Source organism: Bufo bufo, chromosome 6 (assembly GCF_905171765.1).
Source record: "Bufo bufo chromosome 6, aBufBuf1.1, whole genome shotgun sequence".
Classification (NCBI taxonomy): Eukaryota; Metazoa; Chordata; class Amphibia; order Anura; family Bufonidae; genus Bufo; species Bufo bufo.
The window spans coordinates 132,264,335-132,288,463 of record NC_053394.1 but is presented as its reverse complement, the minus strand read 5'-3'; the positions used below and the strand labels follow the sequence as shown (position 1 = coordinate 132,288,463).

Genomic DNA, 24,129 nt, shown 5'->3' with positions numbered 1-24,129 from the left:
ACCCCTTTAAGGGAAGCTGTCATCTTGTACATACATTATAGAGCAGAATGATGTATAGTTTAATGGGAATTATAACTTGCATTTTATTAATTTAAATGCTCTTCCTATACTTTGGTGTCCAGTGAGCGCTGTCAGTCACTGAATAGAACCACTAAACATAAATAAAAGAGCAGGGATTTCAATGGGGAAAAAAAATCTGAATCTTTCTCCCACAAAAAAAATTATATACATATATTTTTTATTTATTAATCTACTCTGCTACTCCTGCTCTATAACATGCTGCCCACAGAACAGACACCATCTTTAGTTCCCTTCAAATGATAAAATTCTTACTGCCACCAGCCACCACTAGGGGGAGCTTACAGCACACTGCTTTATTTATTAGTAATGGAGCTGTATACTGTCATATGTGGTGAACTCCTAGTGGCGCCTGCAGTAAACCACCATTCCATCATTTACCTCTATCCTAGCCTCTGTCTATGGTTAAGCAGTCACATGTTGACTTAAAACCCCCCTTTTTGTGAATTTCATGTGAACTCTCTGCTCTATAAGCCCTTCAGACATGGTAGAGAACCATTGTACATGCAGTTCCCTAATATACAAATGTGCTTTTCCCTTTGAATAAACATGTCACTGTTTCGGCCCTCTATATGCAATTATTGCTTGTAATGGCGCTTCAGGCTTTTTGCCCATCCCTGACCGCAGAGTTCTTACCCCTTGGCATCGCTGATAATGTTGTTTCAGTCCGTACACACTGGGAAACTCCACCCAGCAGCCTGAGCTTGGACATCTCACCCGTGACAATGTCTTAAACATTTCTTTCCACTCGCTGATCAGGGAGGGCTGAAACAGAAAGGGGCAAATAAATCTTCTATAGGTGAAGATGACGCTGGAAGGGCTCGGGAGGAAATAAACACGTTCTACAAGACTTGTTTCTGTCCCCTCTCCTAACACGTGTTTTAGTTACACCTTAGGCCTCTTGCACACGACAGTATGACTTTTTCAGTATTTTGTGGTCTGAAAAAAAAACGGATCCGCAAAAAATACGGATGACGTCCGCGTGCATTCTGTTTTTTGCGGAACGGAACAGCTGGCCCCTGATATAACAGTACTATCCTTGTCCGTTATGCGGACAATAAAAGGACATGTTCTATCTTTGAACGGAACAGAAAAATGGAAATACGGCATTTTGCGGACCGCACATCGCCGGCACTATAATAGAATATGCCTAATCTTGTCCGCAATTGCGGACAAGAATAGGACATGTTCTATTTTTTTCGGGAACGGAATTGCGGACCCAGAAGTGCGGGTCCGCATTTCCGGATCCGGGCAGCACATCGTGCGGACCCACAGGAATGAATGGGTCCGCAATTCTGTTCCGCAAAATGCGGAACAGAATTGCGGACTTGTGAATGGACCCTTAGACTGGCTTCACATCACAATTTTCCCATCCATCTAACATATACAAAAAAGTATACATTATGCCATACAGTAGCATCCGTTCGCCATGGAGTTCCAGTGTGAAAAAAAAGTATACTTTTTATTTTACCGCACTCTGCAAGATATAAGAAGGTTATGTGCTGCATTTTGTATCCTTTTTTTTCTAACGTATACATCAAACGGAGGCATAAAACGCAATGTGAACCCACCCTAACTTATACGTTGGGAAACAAAGGATACAAAAACGTAGCACGTCAGGCTTTTCTATCCTGCATAGTTTGGTAAAAAAATTTATAGGGTAATGTGTTTTTTTTTTTTTTTTTTTTACAATGGAAGTCTAGGCTGACAGATGCCATTGTATGTCTGGGGCATCCGTTAACGTATGATTTTTTTGTATACGTTAAACGGATGGAAAAAATGTGATGTGAAGCCAGGCTTACATTCACCATGCAATAATTCTGGAGCATCTATTCTTATGACTGTTGTGCCGATCCTTTATTATTCCTGCTAGAAGTTATACATGAATTACTAGCAGTTTGCAGTGAAGGTCCAGATGGGCGTTACCAGTTGAGGGTGTGTCTCTGAACAGTCTGACACTGGGAGGACTGACTGGATAGTGTCACACTGGGTAGGGACACCCCCCCAACTGGTAGCACCCATCTGGACCTTCACTGCAAACTGCTAGTAATTCATTTATAACTTCTAGCAGGAGTAATAAAGGAATGGCACAACATAGTCATAATGAAGGTAGTTACTAAGTCAGTCATGCCAAGCAATGTTACAGGTCCTCTTTAAAGGGAATCTGTCACCTATTTTGAGCCTATAATACCGTTAACATAGCAATGTGCAATAAAGTACCTTCATTCCAGCATGTGTCTTCTTTCTTTTATTCAACTTTTCATTCAGATGAAAAAGTGATTTTTCTGATAGGCAAATGAAGTCTCAAGGTGCCCAGAGGGGCGTTATTACTCTGCTCTAGTGCCCAGAAACGCCCCCCTGCAGTGCCCAGCCCGTCTTTCTTCCAAGCCCAGCACGCCTTCTAAGAAATAAATGTACTCCTACATCCTTGCCGAACAGCGCCGCCCCCTCCACTACGTCATGTAATTTATTCACTGCACCGTCCTTGCTTCCTCCTCTCTTGGCCTCCGAAATCCAGCGCAGGCGCAGTATCGCTGAGTGCCTGCGCCTGTACGATACTCCTGCTCCAGAGGGCAACAGCGCTTTGATTACGTCACTGGGCTCGGCGCATGCCCAGTGACACTATTGAGGCTGTTGCCCTCTGGAGCAGGAGTATCGTACAGGTGCAGGCACTCAGCGATACTGCGCCTGCGCTGGATTTCGGAGGCTTGTGTGCTCTGTTTGAAAGGGCTCACAAGCGGCCCCGAACGCATCCGTACTGCCCTAATGCATTCAGAGTGGATGCGGATCCGCTCAGAATGCATTAGTCTGGCAGCGTTCAGCCTCCGCTCCGCTCAGCAAGCGGACACCCGAACGCTGCTTGCAGCGTTCAGGTGTCCGCCTGGCCGTGCGGAGGCAAACGGATCCGTCCAGACTTACAATGTAAGTCAATGGGGACGGATCCGTTTGAAGATGACACAATATGGCTCAATTTTCAAACGGATCCGTCCCCCATTGACTTTCAATGTAAGTCAGGACGGATCCGTTTTGACTTAGACTTTTTTTTAAAAGAATAATGCAAACGGATCCGTTCTGAACGGATACAAGCGTTTGCATTATAGGTGCGGATCCGTCTGTGCAGATACAAGACGGATCCGCACCTAACAGAGGTGTGAAAGTAGCCTTTGGTGTCCGCCTCCAGAGCGGAATGGAGGCAAACTGATGCATTCTGAGCGGATCCTTTCAGAATGCATTAGGGCAAAACTGATCCGCTTGCGAGAGCCCTGAAACGGATCTCACAAGTGGACCCAGAAACGCCAGTGTGAAAGTAGCCTAAGCCCTGTTCATTTTTCGGGAAAGTGCCATTAGTGGTAGAAAATGGTGAGTCACATACTTTTGTGCAAATGATGCAGACGCCAAAATTTGTGACTTTTTTAAAATCCCTTGCAGGCCATCACTCCCCCTGATGATGTCATCACCGGACGCATTGCCCAGCCACCAGTTAGACCACCGGGGGGCCATCAACGCTTTTCTAGATATGATTCAACATGTGCCCTCAATGTTCACATATATTATTTATATGCCTTGTGTTTATGGGTGGACAGTTACATCACTGCTCTGCTCTTACATCGATCTGGACATGCTTGCACTTGTAGTTCCACTGATAGCAGAACACTAATGTAAACATAACAAGGCACAAGATTTCTTCTGCTGGCCCAGACTTTGGACTTGTCCAGAAGATCTCTGGGAAGGTCCTCACAGTGATTGGGTGCCAGGGAGAGGTGACAAAGGGAGGGTGGAAGACTTAGGCCTCTTTCACACGACCGTATGTATTTTTCTGTATTTTGCAGTCCGTTTTTCACGGATTCGTTGTTCCTTTTTTTGTTTCAGTTTCGTATTTCCGCAAAGACATATCCGTATGGTTTCCGTATGCAATCCGTTTTTTGTGGATCGCAAATGGAAACATAAAATTTTTAATCATTACTGTAATGTACTGTAATGTTTGTAAACAGTAAACACATGGGCAAAGTCGGCATAGATCCGCAAAATATGGATGACATATGGATGTGTTCCGTATGCATTCCGTATTTTTTGCAGACCCATTGACTTGAATGGAGCGACGGAACGTTGTTTGCGGACAATAATAAGACAAGTTCTATCTTTTAGGCTCCAGACGTCCGTAGAATGGGTCCGCATCCGTTCTGCAATTATCCGGAACGGGTGCAGACCTATTCATTCTATATGGGCCCGGAAGAGATGCGGAGAGCACACTATATGCTCTCCGCATTTCAGCAGTGCGGCCCCGATCTTCCGGTCCGCAGCTCCGCAAGAAAATAGAACATGTCTTATTGTTATCTGCAATTGCGGACAAGAATAGGCATTTCTATGGGGGTGTCGGCCGGGTGTTTTGCGGATCCACAATGCACTACGAATGTCTGAATGGAGCCTTAGCGGAACGTATATACGGAAACAGAATGCATACGGAGTACATAAAGTTATTTTTTTGCGGAACCATTGAAATTAATGGTTCCGCATACGGACCGCAAACACGGGACGGAAAAAAACGGTCATGTGAAAGAGGCCTTACACAGACACAAACCTGTACTGTGTGACAGTAGCCCGATGGGAGCCAATATGGCTGATAGGAAGTAACTGCATCCTGGATCCCCCAGCTATAGGCAGAACAGCGGTCCTGTGGACCCCGTGGCCCCAGCAGGGGAGAGTCAGCTGTGCTTGACTGTTGTCTTTGAATCGCCCCATCTTCCCCTTTGCGGTCCAAGGTGTGCCAGTTTCAGAGGACTGAAATCTCCTAGTTGGGGATTCAGGTTTGGCACTCCCACCTTTCCATCCCCTTTAAATGGGGTCTTACCGGTATTCCTCGCAGCTCGCGGTTTTCGGGTCTGGCATACCTCTTCTGCACTGTTCTCCTGTTGTAATAGCTCCCTGGAAACACACAAGGAGATCAGATTTACAGCCAGACCGCACATTTCACCATTTTCTATCAGATCTTTAGAAACCGCAGCAAACAAAGAAAAACTGAACGTTTATTCCCTACAGAAGTTCCTTTACCAGACTGCAGCTGCACTCCCAACATCTCCCCGTCTATTCCCTGGATGATTATACTTCTCAGCTCAGAGACCGCCCCTCCTCCTCCTCCACAGGAATTATCACTTGCTGCCAGAGAGCGATCACACTCCTTGTCACACCTAGCAGGCTACAAATGTGCCAATGACAAAGCAACACACCAAAAATAACTCGGAAAGGGCAATCACACCTATACCGCTGCTTGGTTTATACAAGAAATTGGGTCTTAAAGGGGAATCTTGTATTCATATATAAAGATTATTAATCCCAGTATGTTAATCCACGTCCCTTTAACAGGACCCCCACACTCTTCTAATGCAAGTGGGTCTGGCTATCTCCAAAGTGCTCAGACCTCTTTGTTGCTGGATGGCAAATCCATTTCCATATGGAGTACTTTTGGGTCAAAAGGGGTGCAGCATCCCCAATTGCTGGGAGCTGTGCCCCTGAACATAAAATAGCAGACTCTGGGTCCTGAGAGACCAGCTAGTGGTTGGTTTGTGTGACCGCTGCAGCCAATCACAGGCCTCAGTTGTCACATCGGCTTGGCTGGTACCTCACAGCTTTGATGTATTGTTAAAGGGGTTCTGTCCTGTGGATAGATCATCAGCACCTGATCAGTGGGGGGGGTCCGACACCTAGGACCCCCGCTGATCAGCTGTTTGAGAAGGTAGCGGCACTAGCAGTAGCGCCGAGGCCTTCTCTCTGTTTCCTGCAGCCAGTGATGTCATGACTCCTATCACTTCAATGGGGCCGAGCCGTGCCAAGGCCAGTAATAGTAGTTGTGATGTTACTGGGCATGCGGGGAAGCCGCGAAAAGGCTGCAGCCTTCTCAAACAGCTGATCGGCGGGGGACCCAGGTGTCGGACCCCGCCGATCAGATACTGATGACCTCTTCAAAGGATAGATCATCAGTAATAAAAAGGGTACAGAACACCTTTAAAGCCGATGTGGCTGCTGAAGACTGACTGGCCGCAGCGGACACAGGACCGCAGGGGAGACTGCCTTTTTATGTCCAGGGGGCGCCACATAGGGGGTGTGGGATCTAAGGCCGGACAACTTCTTAATGCCATAACGTGCAAAAAGATACAACTTCTTGAACACAAGATGACAGTGAAGGATTGTTCAATGCGACCCCTGCCGGTTGTGGTGCCAGAAAAGGGTCATCCCACTGCATCTTCTGTTGGGTCATCTTGGATTCATATGCCAGTGTTTGGACCCCCCCCCCAATCGATGGGACCCTGGCAGCATATACTACATATATACCATCAATATATCACATTAGAAAATAAGGTCTGCTTTCTCCCCAGAAGCAGCGCCACTCCTGGCCGTGTCTGGTATTGCAAGTCCCTCGTGTTTTTGGCCTGAACCAGTCTGTAAATCTGCAGTGCGCCAACACTGGGTTTATTTCTGGGCAGCCGTCGGCAGAAGAGGGGGATCTCCTGGGTGCAATTTCAAAGCATGACGGCATGCAAGACAACATAGACGAGAGCTGTGCCCTGGGCATTCACGTCACAGCCCTTTGAAGATGTACCAAGGGGATCTGTGCTCTGCCTACAGCGCCAACACTACAGGAGAGTGGAGGGTGAATAGGAATAAAACCAGCATCACAGGGATCAGGTACTACATACCACCGCCCACATAAAAATGGGGCAATGGCACAATACATTCCACTGGTGACACTGGGCACAGCAGTAACCCCTGGCATCACGTATACTGGTGAGAACCGGGATCGATCACTGTGTATCTCATACTGCTTCTAGGAACCAATAGGTAAATCACACCGGGCACCGTATGTACCTCTGACACCCATCTGCACAGAAAGCCCTAGCCATGGGCAGACATAGGAGGCAATGGCCAATATATAGAATGTCAGTAGGGGGTGATGAAGCCAACCTGTAAATCTTGTAGTATCACTCAGCTCAGCCAATCAGAGAAGGAGCAGGCAGACACTCACCTGAGTCTGAGGCAAGGAACTGCAGCTGAGTGGAAGCTCTGGATTTACTGATCCTGGGAAACTGCCTTCTGGGCTGAGTGGTGACAGAGTCGGCCATGACTGCTGAGGGATGAAGCAGAAGGCGGAGTCAGACAGGGGGCGGGGCATCACAATGGGGTGGGTGACAGGGGAAATTAGAGTGGAAGCTTCTTTGACTGGAGGATTTCCATGGCGTGCAATATGTCCTATGTACACTGGGGCCACAAGCAGGCAGTGAGGTATAGGATCAGACTGTGAGCTATGAGGCACAAGAGACAGGCAGGCAGCAAGGTATGAGGCACAAGAGACAGGCAGGCAGCAAGGTATGAGGTATTAGGGACAGGCAGGTAGTGAGGTATAAAGTACTAGGGACAGGCAGGCAGTGAGGTATAAAGAACTAGGGACAGGCAGGCAGTGAGGTATAAAGTACTAGGGACAGGCAGGCAGTGAGGTATAAAGTACTAGGGACAGGTAGACAGTGAGGTATGAGATACCAGGGACAGGCAGACATTGAGGGATAAGGTACCAGGTGCAGAGAAGTATGAGGTACTAGAGACAGACAGGCAGTGAGGTATAAAAACAGGCGGTCAGCTATGAGGCACAAAGTAAAGTCAGCCAGTAACGTATGAGGTACTAGGGACAGGCAGACAGTGAGGTATGAAGTACCAGGTGCATACAGGCAGTGAGGTATGAGGTACCAGGAAAAAGCAGGGAGTGAGGTATAAGGTACTAGGGACAGGTAGACAATGAGGTACCAGGGACAGGCAGACACTGAGGTATAAGGTACCAGGTGCAGACAGGCAGTGAAGTATGAGGTACCAGGAACAGACAAGCAGAGAAGTACCAGGGACAAGCAGGCAGTGAGGTATGAGGTACCAGGGTCAGACAGTGAAGTATGAGGTACTAGGGACAGGCAGACAGTGAGGTATGAGGTACCAGGAACAGACAAGCAGAGAGGTATGAGGTATCAGGGTCAGGCAGGCAGTGAGGTATGAGATACCAGGGACAAGCAGGCAGTGAGGTATGAGGTACCAGGGTCAGTCAGACAGTGAAGTATGAGGTACTAGGGACAAGCAGTGAAGTATGAGGTACTAGGGACAGGCAGTGAGGTATAGGAACAGGCTGTCAGCTATGAGGCAGAAGGGACAGGCAGACAGTGAGGTATAAAGTACCAGGGTCAGGCAGACAGACAGTGAGGTATGAGGTACCCGGTCAAGCAGGCAGGCAGTGAGGTACTAGGGGCAGGTAGACACTGAGGTATGAGGTACCAGGGTCAGGCAGGCAGTGAGGTAGGAGGTACCCGGGACAGGCAGGCAGACAGTGAGGTACCCAGACAGGCAGTGAAGTACTAGGGGCAGGTAGACTATGAGGTACCAGGGTCAGGCAGTGAGGTATGAGGTACCAGGGTCAGGCAGGCAGTGAGGTATGAGGTACCAGGGTCAGGCAGGCAGTGAGGTATGAGGTACTAGGGACAGGCAGGCAGTGAGGTATGAGGTACCAGGGTCAGACAGGCAGTGAAGTACTAGGGGCAGGTAGACTATGAGGTACCAGGGTCAGGCAGGCAGTGAGGTATGAGGTACCAGGGTCAGGCAGGCAGTGAGGTATGAGGTACTAGGGACAGGCAGGCAGTGAGGTATGAGGTACCAGGGTCAGACAGGCAGTGAGGTATGAGGTACCAGGGACAGGCAGGCAGTGAGGTATGAGGTACCAGGGTCAGACAGGCAGTGAGGTATGAGGTACCAGAGACAGGCAGGCAGTGAGGTATGATGTACCTGGGTCAGACAGGCAGTGAGGTATGAGGTACCAGGGTCAGGCAGTGAGGTATGAGGTACCAGGGTCAGGCAGGCAGTGAGGTATGAGGTACCCGGGTCAGACAGGCAGTGAGGTATGAGGTACCAGGGTCAGACAGGCAGTGAGGTATGAGGTACCAGGGTCAGGCAGTGAGGTATGAGGTACCAGGGTCAGGCAGTGAGGTACTAGGGGCAGGTAGACACTGAGGTATGAGGTACCAGGGTCAGGCAGGCAGTGAGGTAGGAGGTACCCGGGACAGGCAGGCAGACAGTGAGGTACCCAGACAGGCAGTGAAGTACTAGGGGCAGGTAGACTATGAGGTACCAGGGTCAGGCAGTGAGGTATGAGGTACCAGGGTCAGGCAGGCAGTGAGGTATGAGGTACCAGGGTTAGGCAGGCAGTGAGGTATGAGGTACTAGGGACAGGCAGGCAGTGAGGTATGAGGTACCAGGGTCAGACAGGCAGTGAAGTACTAGGGGCAGGTAGACTATGAGGTACCAGGGTCAGGCAGGCAGTGAGGTATGAGGTACCAGGGTCAGGCAGGCAGTGAGGTATGAGGTACTAGGGACAGGCAGGCAGTGAGGTATGAGGTACCAGGGTCAGACAGGCAGTGAGGTATGAGGTACCAGGGACAGGCAGGCAGTGAGGTATGAGGTACCAGGGTCAGACAGGCAGTGAGGTATGAGGTACCAGAGACAGGCAGGCAGTGAGGTATGATGTACCTGGGTCAGACAGGCAGTGAGGTATGAGGTACCAGGGACAGGCAGGCAGTGAGGTATGAGGTACCAGGGTCAGGCAGTGAGGTATGAGGTACCAGGGTCAGGCAGGCAGTGAGGTATGAGGTACCAGGGTCAGACAGGCAGTGAGGTATGAGGTACCAGGGTCAGGCAGTGAGGTATGAGGTACCAGGGTCAGGCAGTGAGGTATGAGGTACCAGGGTCAGGCAGTGAGGTATGTCTGGCCCGGTGATAACAGGTGGCTGATGATTCGGTCATTATCTGGGTGTAGCCCCGGTACAGGATCAGGGGCCGGTGTACCGGGATCTTACCTGCCGGGCCCCGCCGCTCGCTGTCGGTCATGCGCTGAGCTCACTCCGCCCCCGGAGCCCGAACTCTCGCGGTACTGAAATGGGGGATACCGTGGGGAGAACCGGGGGAGGGAGCGTCGACTCGAGATCTGTAGTTACCGGGGGCATCAGGAGACCGCGTAGGGACAGGTCACATGACATCTCCTCAGATGCTGACATGTATGTCTATAGGGTCCGTCACACTATAGACATACCGATCCTGTATATACACATCCCATATACCTACCGATCCTGTATATACACATCCCATATACCTACCGATCCCATATATACATCCTATATACCTGCAGATCCTGTATATACACATCCTGTATACCTACAGATCCTATATATACACATCCTATATACCTACAGATCCTATATATACACATCCTATATACCTACAGATCCTATATATACACATCCCGCTCCTATATATACATCCCGTATACCTACCGATCCTGTATATATACATCCCGTATACCTACCGATCCTGTATATATACATCCCGTATACCTACCGATCCTATATACACATCCCATATACCTACCGATCCTATATACACATCCCATATACCTACCGATCCTATATACACATCCCATATACCTACCGATCCTATATACACATCCCATATACCTACCGATCCTATATATACACATCCCATATACTTACCGATCCTATATATACACATCCCATATACTTACCGATCCTATATATTCATCCCATATACTTACCGATCCTATATATTCATCCCATATACTTACTGATCCTATATATTCATCCCATATACTTACTGATCCTATATATTCATCCCATATACCTTTCGATCATATTATATATACACACACATACATACACATTCCGTATACCTACCGATCCTATATAGTAATGCCCTTACGGAGCTAAGCTGCAGTGTAAGGCTCCATTCACACGTCCGCAATTTCATTCCGCATTTTGCGGAATGGAATTGCGGACCCATTCATTCCTATGGGGCACCACGATGTGCTGCCCGGACACTGAATTGTGGATCTGCACTTCTGGGTCCGCACTTCCGTTCCGCAAAAAAATAGAACATGTCCGCAATTGCGGACAAGAACAGGCATATTCTATTAGTGCCGGCGATGTGCGGTCCGCAAAATGCGGAACGAACATTGCCGCTGTCCGTGTTTTGCGGATCCGTGGATCTGCAAAACATGCTGCGGACGTGTGAATGGAGCCTAAAGCAGGACAATGTGTCTCTACATCAGTGCATGAAGCTGACACAGAGACACTTACTGTACCTGAGCGCACACAGCAGGGCATGGCAGCGTTACACTGTGTCGGTGACTGAGAGGGAGAAGATTCAGTTTCATCTGCAGAGCTGAAAGAGTAGAACTCCACATCAGAACTGGGGGTTCAGCACTGGAAATAAGGGGTTTGCTTCACTCCCAAAACTCTGCAAGCACGGCTAATGCTGATTGGCCAGCCCAGCGCCCAGCAGGGAGACAACATTGAGAGCTAGTCGGGACTCCAGCGGGTGCAGCGCTAGCCACTGATGATGTGCTGAGTAAAGGGGGGCTCCGAGGACAGGACAGAAGAAGCAGGGAGCTGGAAAGCAGAGCCTGAGCCCCGGACAGTAACTCAAGACAGGAGCGAGAATTAAAGGGGTTCTGCAGTCCTTTCAGGGCCCTCTTTAATATTGATTGGACCCTGGGCAAAAATTTACTTGGGCCCCCTGGATCCCGCCTTCCCACACCTTAGCAGGCAATCACGCCCTCCACCACAATACACACACAAAAAATCCACACACCTGGTAGAGTACAGTGAATTACTGTAAATACTTCCAGTTCTGATAACTCCAGCGGCTCAGGGTCAGTGCTCTGGGCAGCTGGGCTCAGGCTGGAAGTGGGCACCGCTCTGCAGGAAGGAGACCGGGGCTCAGCTCACCCTAGTGTTCCAGTGCACCCCAGCACCCCACAGTATGCAGTATAGCACCCTATAGTATACAGAAACCCACAGTATGCAGTATAGCACCCTATAGTATACAGCACCACATAGTATGCAGTTTAGCACCCCACACTATACAGTACCCCACAGTATATAGTAGAGCAGTATAGCAGCCCACAGTATACAGCACCCCACAGTATACACGATACAGCCCCCCACACTATACAGTACAGCAGTATAGCACTCCACACTATACCGCACCCTCAGTATACATTATACAGACCCCCACAGTATACAGTACAGCAGTATAGCCCCCCCACACTATACAGCCCCCCACAGTATACAGCCCCCCCCCCATAGTATACAGGCCCCCACACAGTATACAGGCCCCCACACAGTATACAGGCCCCCCCACACAGTATACAGCCCCCCACACAGTATATAGCCCACTACACAGTATACAGCCCACCACACAGTATGCAGCCCACCACACAGTATACAGGCCCCCACACAGTATACAGTCCCCCACACAGTATACAGCACCCCACAGTATACAGTAGTTTACAGTATATTAACGTAACAGCCCCTGTCACCTTTTTCTGATGTAATCTTCACACAAAAAAGCTCCACAGTTAACTTCTGCAACACTCCACAGGACCAACGCTTATCATTGTCATTGACTGTTCTAGCTCTTATTCTTGTTTTGGGACCCACTGCTGTATCCAACATAAACAGAATACACCATATATCTTTATAGGGTTTGGAGCTCAGATTTCCTGATACAAGTCGAGCTCCCCTTCTGGATAGATCATCAGCTTCTGATCAGCGGGGGTCCGACACCCGGGACCCCCGCCGATCAGCTGTTTGAGAAGGCAGCGGCGCTCCAAGAGCGCCGCAGCCTTCTCACTGTTTAACGCCGGCCCAGTGACGTCACGACTTGTATGAACTAGCGTGGGCGGGGCTAAGCTCTGTTCACTTGAATGGAGCTTAGCCCCGCCCACACTAGTTGATACTAATCGTGACATCAGTGGGCCGGCGGTAAACAGGGAGAAGGCCGCGGCACTACTGGAGCGCCGGTGCCTTCTCAAACAGCTGATCGGCGGGGGTCCCGGGTGTCGGACCCCCGTCGATCAGAAGCTGATGATCTATCCAGAGGATACATCATCAGTTAAAACAAACTGCAGAACCCCTTTAACAAAGAGGCTCAGACACACCACTGCTTAATATACACTGACTTCTTTATTAACTGCAAGGTATCAAATGCACAGTAGATCTTCTCATTAGAAATCAGGGCACTGGTCTTAATTGTGGCCCTGTTGATGTTGGGCCTTTGATTCATGAAGAGTCGGGCCTTCAGCACCCAGGAGAGGAAAAAAAAAACCAGTGGAGGAAACCTCTAGGGAACCATGGCTGAAGGACTGCCCTTCCCCTCCTAGGCGATGGAGGAAAACGATGGCACGTGACAAGGACAGTAGATTTTTCCTTGAATCAATAGTGAATATCAAGTTTGTCGACTTCTGCAGAGACTAAGCCTGGAATCTGCCTTTTGATGCAGCAGGAAACTCACTTCTTTAGTGAATACGTCTGACTGCAGAAAGTCTGGTGAATGTCAAGTCGGAATCTGCCTCTTGCTGAAGCGCAGGTCTTCTGATCCGACATGGTGGCCACTATGTCATTGACGTGGTAGAGTCATCACCTCCAGCTGTATTCCATATTCATTGCAGGGACACAGTGAGACCCCCGCTGTGGTATAGAGATCTGCAGATGCAAAAAATATAACTAATTATGACTGAACATGAAGTTGCAAAAAATTACATGTGACACACAATTTAATCTCGGTCACTGTGGGTCATTGTAATCCCTTTAACTGTATTAAACTTGGGCCCATGTTTCTAACAGCGATACCAACGCTTATCATTGTCATTGACTGTTCTAGCTCTTATTCTTGTTTTGGGACCCACTGCTGTATCCAACATAAACAGAATACACCATATATCTTTATAGGGTTTGGAGCTCAGATTTCCTGATACAAGTCGAGCTCCCCCTAGTGGTGACTGCAAGCAGTTATAATTTTATCATACTTATATACAATATATCAGGTGATTTGGATGAGTTACCACTAATGGCCACTGCTCTGCTAATCTCCGTGGAGAATCTAAACCCTAAATTATTCTGTGTCATCACTCTGGTGTCTCCAAAACTTGGCATCATGTCTGTTATTATTATAAGCTCCTGCCATAAATCACATTACATTTTATGACCCCTGTAACAAGGATCTTAGCTTTTTGGTTCTTAACCTCTTCCCGACCTATGATGTACTACTACGTCAAGGGAACCACTGCGTTCCCGCAATTTGAGGTAATAGTGATCGTGCGGGCACCAGAGTGGTGCGCGCGCGATCACTGCAGGGGCCCGGGAGTTCGTGGTAGCCAGGCCCCTGCTGTATCCGCCGGCATCGCTGTAAAAGCCGATGCCGGCGGATTAACCCCTTCTATACCGAGGTCTGCGCTGACCGCGACATAAAAGTGGTTTGTGTCGGGTAATTGATCCCATCGAGTCCCCGCGCTGCTGTGGTGGGGACCCGATGTGTCACAAGGCAGCCCGATGCCGTGCAGAGGCTGCCCAATGCTTTGCACGGCATCGGGAACTGCCTTCTACGGGTGCCGAGGAGATCCAGCCTCAGGCTGGGTCTCCTAGGCAACCTGTTAGTGTACTACTCAGTGTAATACACTAGCAGGCAATGCATTACAATACATATGTATTGCAGAGGGGATCAGACCCCAAAAGTGAACATCAGAAATAAAGTAAAGAAAAATAAAAGTTTAAAAAAGTGTTTTTAATAAAATTAATAAAAGTAATACAATTAAAGTAAAAAATAAAAAAAGCCCCTTTCCCCTTATTTTATCCCCAATAAAAAACAGAAAAAAAACAACAAAAAAAACACACACATATTAGGTATCGCCGCGTCCATAATGACCGGCTCTATAAATATATCACATGATCCACCCTGTCCGATAAACACCATAAAAAATAAAAACAAAAGTGCAACACCAAGCGATCAAAAAGTGCAACACCAAGCGATCAAAAAGGCGTAAAGTCCTTTTGACTACCACTCCTAGCATCCACTATGTACTTGAACCACCTGCAGTCCCTATGCAAAAGTACATAGGGCCCACAGGTGGTACAAGTACATAGTGGATGCTAGGAGTAGTAGGCAACAGGACTACTACTCCTAGCATAACCTATGTACTACAGCTCCTATGTACTTATACATAGGAGCTGTAGTACATAGGTCATGCTAGTATGTGTCGTGGGGAGATTGAACATTAGTGTCTATAACAGGCCTGAACTAGTCTCCCAGCTTTTGTGGAGCGACGCAAGTATGTGTCGCTCCTCAAGCGTGGGGACATAAATATACGAAACAAGATTCAATGTACGCTGATAAACAAAATTTAATGAACAAAAAATAAAATATACAACAATACACCCCACTGTAACCACCAACATAAACAGGCAACCAAACAGAATAACTTAACGGTTCGTGGAAAATTAATCACAAATTGTTTATACAAATCGGTCCTGCCAGTCCACCCTTCCGGCATCAGAGCAGAAATAGTCTGCAAAAGAGTCTCTCATCCTTGCAACTGCTACACTTGACCGCAGTCCAAAACTTTGAATGCTGGCCATCTCGCTGTCCTCCGGTATCTGTTCCAAATTTAGTGGGTTTTTTTTAAGGAGGTAGTTGTGTAACACAACAGCAGACTTTACCACCTCGTCAACCGTTTCTACTTTCATATGAATGGATTTAGTGAAAATCCTCCATTTTGCAACCTGTTCTGCCTCTCCAATCTAAGCATTGAAAGTGTGATCTCTGTAACTTACAGTTGTGCTGAGATAGCGGTAACCATCAATCTTAGGTGAATTGGCTGACAGTGACTCGATCCAAACGACACCTTGTAGATCATGAAGGAGTTTATTCCAAACTGTGCAGATCATACACCGATGAACAAATGGATAGGTCAAAAAATCATGCTGTGAGCAGCTAACAGAGCAAGTAGCTGAGATGAGGGGTGAAGCCAGAATGAAGAAGAGGGGAGGAGACAAGAGAGCAGAAGCTAAGGGAAGAGAGAAGGGACACACATAATAAAAAGGCAAAGCATGCATGTGTAACATGATAAGCCTGAATGTGCATTCCACCATTCTTCGAGCCCTGGTTAAGCAGTAGTTTAATGTGCGTTTTTTTAACCACCTCCCGACCGCCTAACGCACGGATGCGTCCGGAAGGTGGTTGATTCATTCCTCCTGGACGCATCCGTGCGTCATCTCGCGAGACGCGAGATTTCCTGTGAACGCGTGCACACAGGCGCGCGCGTTCACAGGATCGGAAGGTAAGCGAGTGGATCTCCAGCCTGCCAGCGGCGATCGTTCGCTGGCAGGCTGGAGATGCGATTTTTTTAACCCCTAACAGGTATATTAGACGCTGTTTTGATAACAGCGTCTAATATACCTGCTACCTGGTCCTCTGGTGGTCCCTTTTGTTTGGATCGACCACCAGAGGACACAGGTAGCTCAGCAATATGTAGCACCAAGCACCACACTACACTACACCCCCCCCCCCCGTCACTTATTAACCCCTTATTCACCTCTGATCACCCCATATAGACTCCCTGATCTATATCTGTCATTGATCACCCCCCTGTAAGGCTCCATTCAGACGTCCGTATGATTTTTACGGATCCACTGATACATGGATCGGATCCGCAAAACGCATACGGACATCTGAATGCAGCCTTATAGGGGGGTGATCAATGATGGGGGTGATCACCCCATATAGACTCCCTGATCACCCCCCTGTCATTGATCACCCCCCTGTAAGGCTGCATTCAGATGTCCGTATGATTTTTACGGATCCATGGATACATGGATCGGATCAGCGAAACACATACGGACGTCTGAATGGAGCCTTACAGGGGGGTGATCAATGACAGGGGGTGATCACCCCATATAGACTCCCTGATCACCCCCCTGTCATTGATCACCCCCCTGTCATTGATCACCCCCCTGTAAGGCTCCATTCAGACATTTTTTTGGCCCAAGTTAGCGGAAATATATATTTTTTTTCTTACAAAGTCTCATATTCCACTAACTTGTGTCAAAAAATAAAATCTCACATGAACTCACCATACCCCTCACGGAATCCAAATGCGTAAAAATTTTTAGACGTTTATATTCCAGATTTCTTCTCACGCTTTAGGGCCCCTAGGATGCCAGGGCAGTATAAATACCCCACATGTGACCCCATTTCGGAAAGAAGACACCCCAAGGTATTCCGTGAGGGGCATATTGAGTCCATGAAAGATTGAAATTTTTGTCCCAAGTTAGCGGAAAGGGAGACTTTGTGAGAAAAAAAAAAAATATCAATTTCCGCTAACTTGTGCCCCTAAAAAAAAAAATAATTTCTATGAACTCGCCATGCCCCTCATTGAATACCTTGGGGTGTCTTCTTTCCAAAATGGGGTCACATGTGGGGTATTTATACTGCACTGGCATTCTAGGGGCCCTAAAGCGTGAGAAGAAGTCTGGGATCTAAATGTCTAAAAATGCCGTCATAAAAGGAATGTGGGCCCCTTTGCGCATCTAGGCTGCAAAAAAGTGTCACACATCTGGTATCTCCGTACTCAGGAGAAGTTGGGGAATGTGTTTTGGGGTGTCATTTTACATATACCCATGCTGGGTGAGAGAAATATCTTGGCAAAATTTTTTTATCCAAAGTTGGCATTTGACCGAGATATTTATCTCACCCAGCATGGGTATATGTAAAATGACACCCCAAAACACATTGCACAACTTCTCCTGAGTACGGGGATACCAGATGTGTGACACTTTTTTGCAGCCCAGGTGGGCAAAGGGGCCCACATTCCAAAGAGCACCTTTCGGATTTCACCGGCCATTTTTCACAGATTTTGATTTCAAACTACTTACCACACATTAGGGCCCCTAGAATCCCAGGGCAGTATAACTACCCCACAAGTGACCCCATTTTGGAAAGAAGACACCCCAAGGTATTCGCTGATGGGCATAGTGAGTTCATGGAAGTTTTTTTTTTTTGTCACAAGTTAGTGGAATATGAGACTTTGTAAGAAAAAAATAAATAAAAATATCATTTTCCACTAACTTGTGACAAAAAATAAAAAGTTCTATGAACTCACTATGCCCATCAGCGAATACCTTAGGGTGTCTACTTTCCGAAATGGGGTCATTTGTGGGGTGTTTGTACTGTCTGGCCATTGTAGAACCTCAGGAAACATGACAGGTGCTCAGAAAGTCAGAGCTGCTTCAAAAAGCGGAAATTCACATTTTTGTACCATAGTTTGTAAACGCTATAACTTTTACCCAAACCATTTTTTTTTTACCCAAACATTTTTTTTTTATCAAAGACATGTAGAACAATAAATTTAGAGCAAAATTTATATATGGATGTCGTTTTTTTTGCAAAATTTTACAACTGAAAGTGAAAAATTTCATTTTTTTGCAAAAAAATCGTTAAATTTCGATTAATAACAAAAAAAGTAAAAATGTCAGCAGCAATGAAATACCACCAAATGAAAGCTCTATTAGTGAGAAGAAAAGGAGGTAAAATTCATTTGGGTGGTAAGTTGCATGACCGAGCAATAAACGGTTAAAGTAGTGTAGGTCAGAAGTGTAAAAAGTGGCCTGGTCATTAAGGGTGTTTAAGCTAAGGGGGCTGAGGTGGTTAAAATCTAATCCGCGGCTGGAATATGGTTTCAGTAGATTTCCACACATTTGGAAGGCCTCATCACCAACCAATACAAAAAGCATGGGTGGGGCATCTGTACCTGCCAGTGGTTGAGGCGGAGGAAAATCAAAATAGACTATGGCCCATATAAAAGAATTTTTAAAAACCATTGAATCGTTAGTGCGCCCATAGGCCCCTACGTTGACGGCAACAAAACGATATTGGGCATCTGCGATGGCCATTAGAATGATAGAGAAATATTTCTTATAGTTGAAAAACTCAGATCCTTTTCCTTGGGGCTTGATAATCCTAATATGTTTCCCGTCTACAGCACCGATGCAGTTGGGAAACTGACAAACGTCCCAAAAATTTTCTGCCATTTCTGTCCAATGTTGTATAGTTGGATGTGGGATAAATTCATCATGCAGTTGTTCCCACAAAGCATGGCATGTCTCCTTCACAATTATGGAGATAGTTGATATCCCAAGCCGAAATTGAAAGTGGAGTGAGGTGAAACTTTCTCCACTTGCCAGAAATCTAAAAAATAAATAAATCAATCTATATCTCTCTATCTATAGTAAATACTATTAAAATACTTAAAAAGAAAAAATACAATACAAGGTACATCAATCGGACGTAATTCTTTGGGACCTTATGGCCATTCATTTGTTCTGTTGAAATTTTCTCCGGCCTAACAATTTTTTTAGAAAATGCATTGATAAAACTGGCTCTCCATGGTAAACAATATTGCTCACAGTGCTTTCAACATCGGTAATGCCCAATATACGGGTAAAAACGTTACCAGACAAGATGTTGAAGTCACAATAATAATGCAGAGCCTCATTGGCAGGCGCAATTCTGCACTTTGTACAGTGATGCACGAATAAATTAGGAAATTTCGGTTCTCAAAGATTTATGGTGTCACCTTAAAACCAGAAATATCAACCGTAAAAACATTATACTAAAAATAAAGTTAGCAATATACACTCACCTAAAGAATTATTAGGAACACCTGTTCTATTTCTCATTAATGCAATTATCTAGTCAACCCATGGAACCCAGGATTCGGGACCCATGCCGTACCGGTACGTCCTAAGTCCTTAAGGGGTTAAGGACTCGGGAAATAGGGCGTACCGGTACGCCCTGTGTCCTTAAGGGGTTAATGCAATTATCTAGTCAACCAATCACATGGCAGTTGCTTCAATGCATTTAGGGGTGTGGTCCTGGTCAAGACAATCTCCTGCTACTCCAAACTGAATGTCAGAATGGGAAAGAAAGGTGATTTAAGCAATTTTGAGCGTGGCATGGTTGTTGGTGCCAGACGGGCCGGTCTGAGTATTTCACAATCTGCTCAGTTACTGGGATTTTCACGCACAACCATTTCTAGGGTTTACAAAGAATGGTGTGAAAAGGGAAAAACATCCAGTATGCGGCAGTCCTGTGGGCAAAAATGCCTTGTGGATGCTAGAGGTCAGAGGAGAATGGGCCGACTGATTCAAGCTGATAGAAGAGCAACGTTGACTGAAATAACCACTCGTTACTACCGAGGTAAGCAGCAAAACATTTCTGAAGCCACAACACGCACAACCTTGAGGCGGATGGGCTACAACAGCAGAAGACCCCACCGGGTACCACTCATCTCCACTACAAATAGGAAAAAGAGGCTACAATTTGCATAAGCTCACCAAAATTGGACTGTTGAAGACTGGAAAAATGTTGCCTGGTCTGATGAGTCTCGATTTCTGTTGAGACATTCAAATGGTAGAGTCCGAATTTGGCGTAAACAGAATGAGAACATGTATCCATCCTCTGATGGCTACTTCCAGCAGGATAATGCACCATGTCACAAAGCTCGAATAATTTCAAATTGGTTTCTTGAACATGACAATGAGTTCACTGTACTAAAATGGCCACCACAGTCACCAGATCTCAACCCAATAGAGCATCTTTGGGATGTGGTGGAACGGGAGCTTCGTGCCCTGGATGTGCATCCCTCAAATCTCCATCAACTGCAAGATGCTATCCTATCAATATGGGCCAACATTTCTAAAGAATGCTATCAGCACCTTGTGGAATCAATGCCACGTAGAATTAAGGCAGTTCTGAAGGCAAAAGGGGGTACAACACCGTATTAGTATGGTGTTCCTAATAATTCTTTAGGTGAGTGTATAATAATTATTAAAATTTTCTTTACCTTATGGTCAGCAATAGGCATTCTGCTGGGGAAACACAGCGGCGGAAAGTGGTCTCTTGTCTTTGGATGTGAGGTGACACCCGTTGTAAGAGATCATCAAAACTTTCTACGGTCATCCATAAGTAATTAAAAAACTTTTCTGGACAATCCCTCAATTCAGGAAACAGAGTTTCAAAAGCTCCCCTTCTTATTCTTGCAGAGGTTATTGGATGCACCCAATCTTCAGAGAGAGCATCTGAGGGGGTAAGTGACCTTCGGTTGTCTTTTATAGCCACTGTACTATTTGCATAACTGATTGAATCTCTTTCATCTCTGAAAATTTGAATACCGGATTCGTCTTTCGGAATAGACGGATCCGCTATTTTGACGGATCCGGCAAAAACAATCTACGTTATCATACGGTTTGACAGATCCAGCCTGACTTTCCGCCGACGGAACAACGGATCCGTTGTATGAAAAAATGTCCGGTACTGTGCGTTTTGCCGGATCCGGCAGCCAGTTCCAGCGACGGACCTACTTGCTGGATCTCTCTGCCGCAAGTGTGAAAGTAGCCTAAGCCAGACATTGCCTATGATGACCCAGCCTAGATCCAGCTGGGCGTAAGGTGCATAATGTGGGCAGTTGATTTGATGGCGCACCTTGTGCACCCTTAGGATGTCTCTCCCGAGTAACAGCAGGATATCAGCATTTTCATCAAAGGCTGGTATTTGGTTAGCTATGTCCTTCAAGTGAGAATGGTGCAAGACAGCTTCAAGAGTGTTAGTTGGGATCTGATTACACTCGATGATATTGCTATTGAGAGGCGCAACTACGAGGGCACTGGCTCTTCTACCCAAGACTTCTGTAATGCCTGCACAAGTACCTAGGGTATAAGGTAGAGCATCTCCTGCTATGCCTAACAGATCAAAGAACCTTGTACTTGCGAGAGATTGGTTACTCTGGTCGTCGAGAATGGTATACAGTCTTATGGCCCTTTCTGGCTGGCCCTTTGTGTATACACAAACTAAGCATATCTTTGCACAGGATTTCTCACAAAGTCCTTCCCCACAGACTTCAGTGCATGTACAGAATACTGGGGTGGAGGCAGCTGTTTGTTCAGTGTGCTCCCTGCCATGCTTTGCCCCAGGAGGGATGTCTGTGGATGGAGTAGAGCTGTGTTGGTACAGATGAAGGGCTTGTACGTGGTTGTCACTACCGCATTCCATGCATTTAATTACAGCCTTACAGTCTTTTGCAAGGTGTTCTGTTGAGGCACAGCATCTGAAACAAACTCCAAATCCCTTTAAAAGTTCCTTACATTCTTGTAGAGGTTTCTTTCTGAAGCCGATGCATTTCGTAAGTGGATGTGGCTTGTTATGTATGGGACATTGGCGATTTGGATCCTCAAGTTTCTTGTTTTGCCCAGTGCTTTGAAGAACCGTAGCAGGTGCAGGTTGAACATCAGTTAGCTTCATTGATACTGGGCCCCTGTGGTCTCTGTGCATTATACGTGTGTTTGCAAGTCCTGGAGGAGGTGGACTGAGAGGGTTACAGTCACCATAGAAGAAACTTGGGTCATTCTTTGAGTCAGCGATTTCCCTTTATGGAGTCACAGAAGTAGGAAAAAGGAGGAAAAGCAACTCCGTATTTTTTCTTGTAAGTTGATCCCTGACTAACCCATATTTCTTGAATGCCATAAAGCTTAAGGATAATAGGGTTGATGCCACGAGGGGTGTTGAGGTAACTAAGTCCAGATAGGAGGGCGTCAGCCTTAGCGAGTTGAAGCTCTAGTAGAAGATCACAGAGTTCTTGAAGCTTTAGATTGTCTTTAGCTTATAATCCTTGGGAAGCCTTGCAAACTTTTGAATAAGGCATCTTCGATGGCCTCAGAGCTGCCAAAGCTACCTTCAAGTCTGTCCCAAGCAGTGTCAAGACCTGCAGCAGGATTGGAAGTGTAAACTCGATACGTTCAGTGGACTGGGGACCTAGCCACTTGATGAGTAGATCCAGTTCTTCTGCAGCAGTGATGTCTAGCTCGCCGATTGTGGCTTAAAGGTGAATTTCCAGCCTCTATAATTTTCAGGTTTGTCATCAAATGTGGCGAGGCCCGTCCTAGTGAGTTCTCTGCGATACATGTATTTAGCAAACTGTGACATGTATGTGTTTTCAGACTTTGGGTATACAGTTGCAGGTGAGACAGTTAGTTACAGTGGCTGGTACACATAGGATGGTGCTAAGGCGTTCAACACTGGATCTGGCGTACAGTCCAAGGGTGTGTTGGTTTGTAGCTGTATAGTAGTGGGTTTGTTAGGAGGTAGCTGGTTAGTGCCATAGTAAGGTAGAAAGTCTTTTCTACCCGTACCGCCGCTTGAGAAAATGCAGTAGGTGTAGAGAAAACACCTTGGTTGAGTGCTTTGGCTGCTATGACAGAGTGATGGAGTTCTGAAGGGGTCCGTGATGATTCTGATGTATAAGATGTAACAGAGTGACTGCTACTAAGACTCTTAGGCTGGGTTCACACCTGAGCGTATTGGGTATGCGCATTTTACAGGCGTTTTTAGGCGTATTTTGGGGTGTTTTTGTATTTAGGAAACGCTCGTAATACGCGCGTTTGTGTGATTGACAACAGAGGCATCCAATGAAAAACTGCCTTGAGGTGTCCAATGAAAAGAGACTTCCTGCGGAGCTATTTCCTGTGTAGCTGACGCGGCTGGGTATGACAGTTATGGGGGGGATCTGTGGATGATGCACTGTTATGGGGTGGGATCTGTGGATGATGCACTGTTATGGGGGGGGATCTGTGGATGATGCACTGTTATGGGGGGGGATCTGTGGATGATGCACTGTTATGGGGGGGGATCTGTGGATGATGCACTGTTATGGGGGGGGATCTGTGGATGATGCACTGTTATGGGGGGGATCTGTGGATGATGCACTGTTATGGGGGGGGATCTGTGGATGATGCACTGTTATGGGGGGATCTGTGGATGATGCACTGTTATGGGGGGGATCTGTGGATGATGCACTGTTATGGGGGGGATCTGTGGATGATGCACTGTTATGGGGGGGATCTGTGGATGATGCACTGTTATGGGGGGGATCTGTGGATGATGCACTGTTATGGGGGGGGATCTGTGGATGATGCACTGTTATGTGGGGGATCTGTGGATAATGCACTGTTATGTGGGGGATCTGTGGATGATGCACTGTTATGTGGGGGATGTGTGCTATGACACATAGGTCCATGAGGGGGGCCAGCATAAGACACACATATAGCATCTTATGCTGGTCCCCCTCATGGC

General features: G+C 46.9%; 1 protein-coding gene across 3 annotated transcripts in view; it reads right to left on the bottom strand.

Moving 5' to 3' along the window:
- The window catches only part of ZNF512B (zinc finger protein 512B), a 42,657-nt gene extending 32,584 nt beyond the window's left edge, over window positions 1-10,073 (bottom strand). For all 3 annotated transcript variants that reach the window (XM_040438163.1, XM_040438165.1, XM_040438164.1), the window contains exons 1-4: window positions 9,954-10,073; window positions 7,097-7,198; window positions 4,928-5,001; window positions 715-843 (exon numbers count right to left, since the gene is read on the bottom strand). In XM_040438163.1, coding sequence (XP_040294097.1) covers window positions 715-843; window positions 4,928-5,001; window positions 7,097-7,198; window positions 9,954-9,984 — 336 coding nt within the window. In that variant the 5' untranslated portion in view covers window positions 9,985-10,073. The remainder of the gene's footprint in view (window positions 1-714; window positions 844-4,927; window positions 5,002-7,096; window positions 7,199-9,953) is intronic.
- Window positions 10,074-24,129: the final 14,056 nt, after the last annotated feature.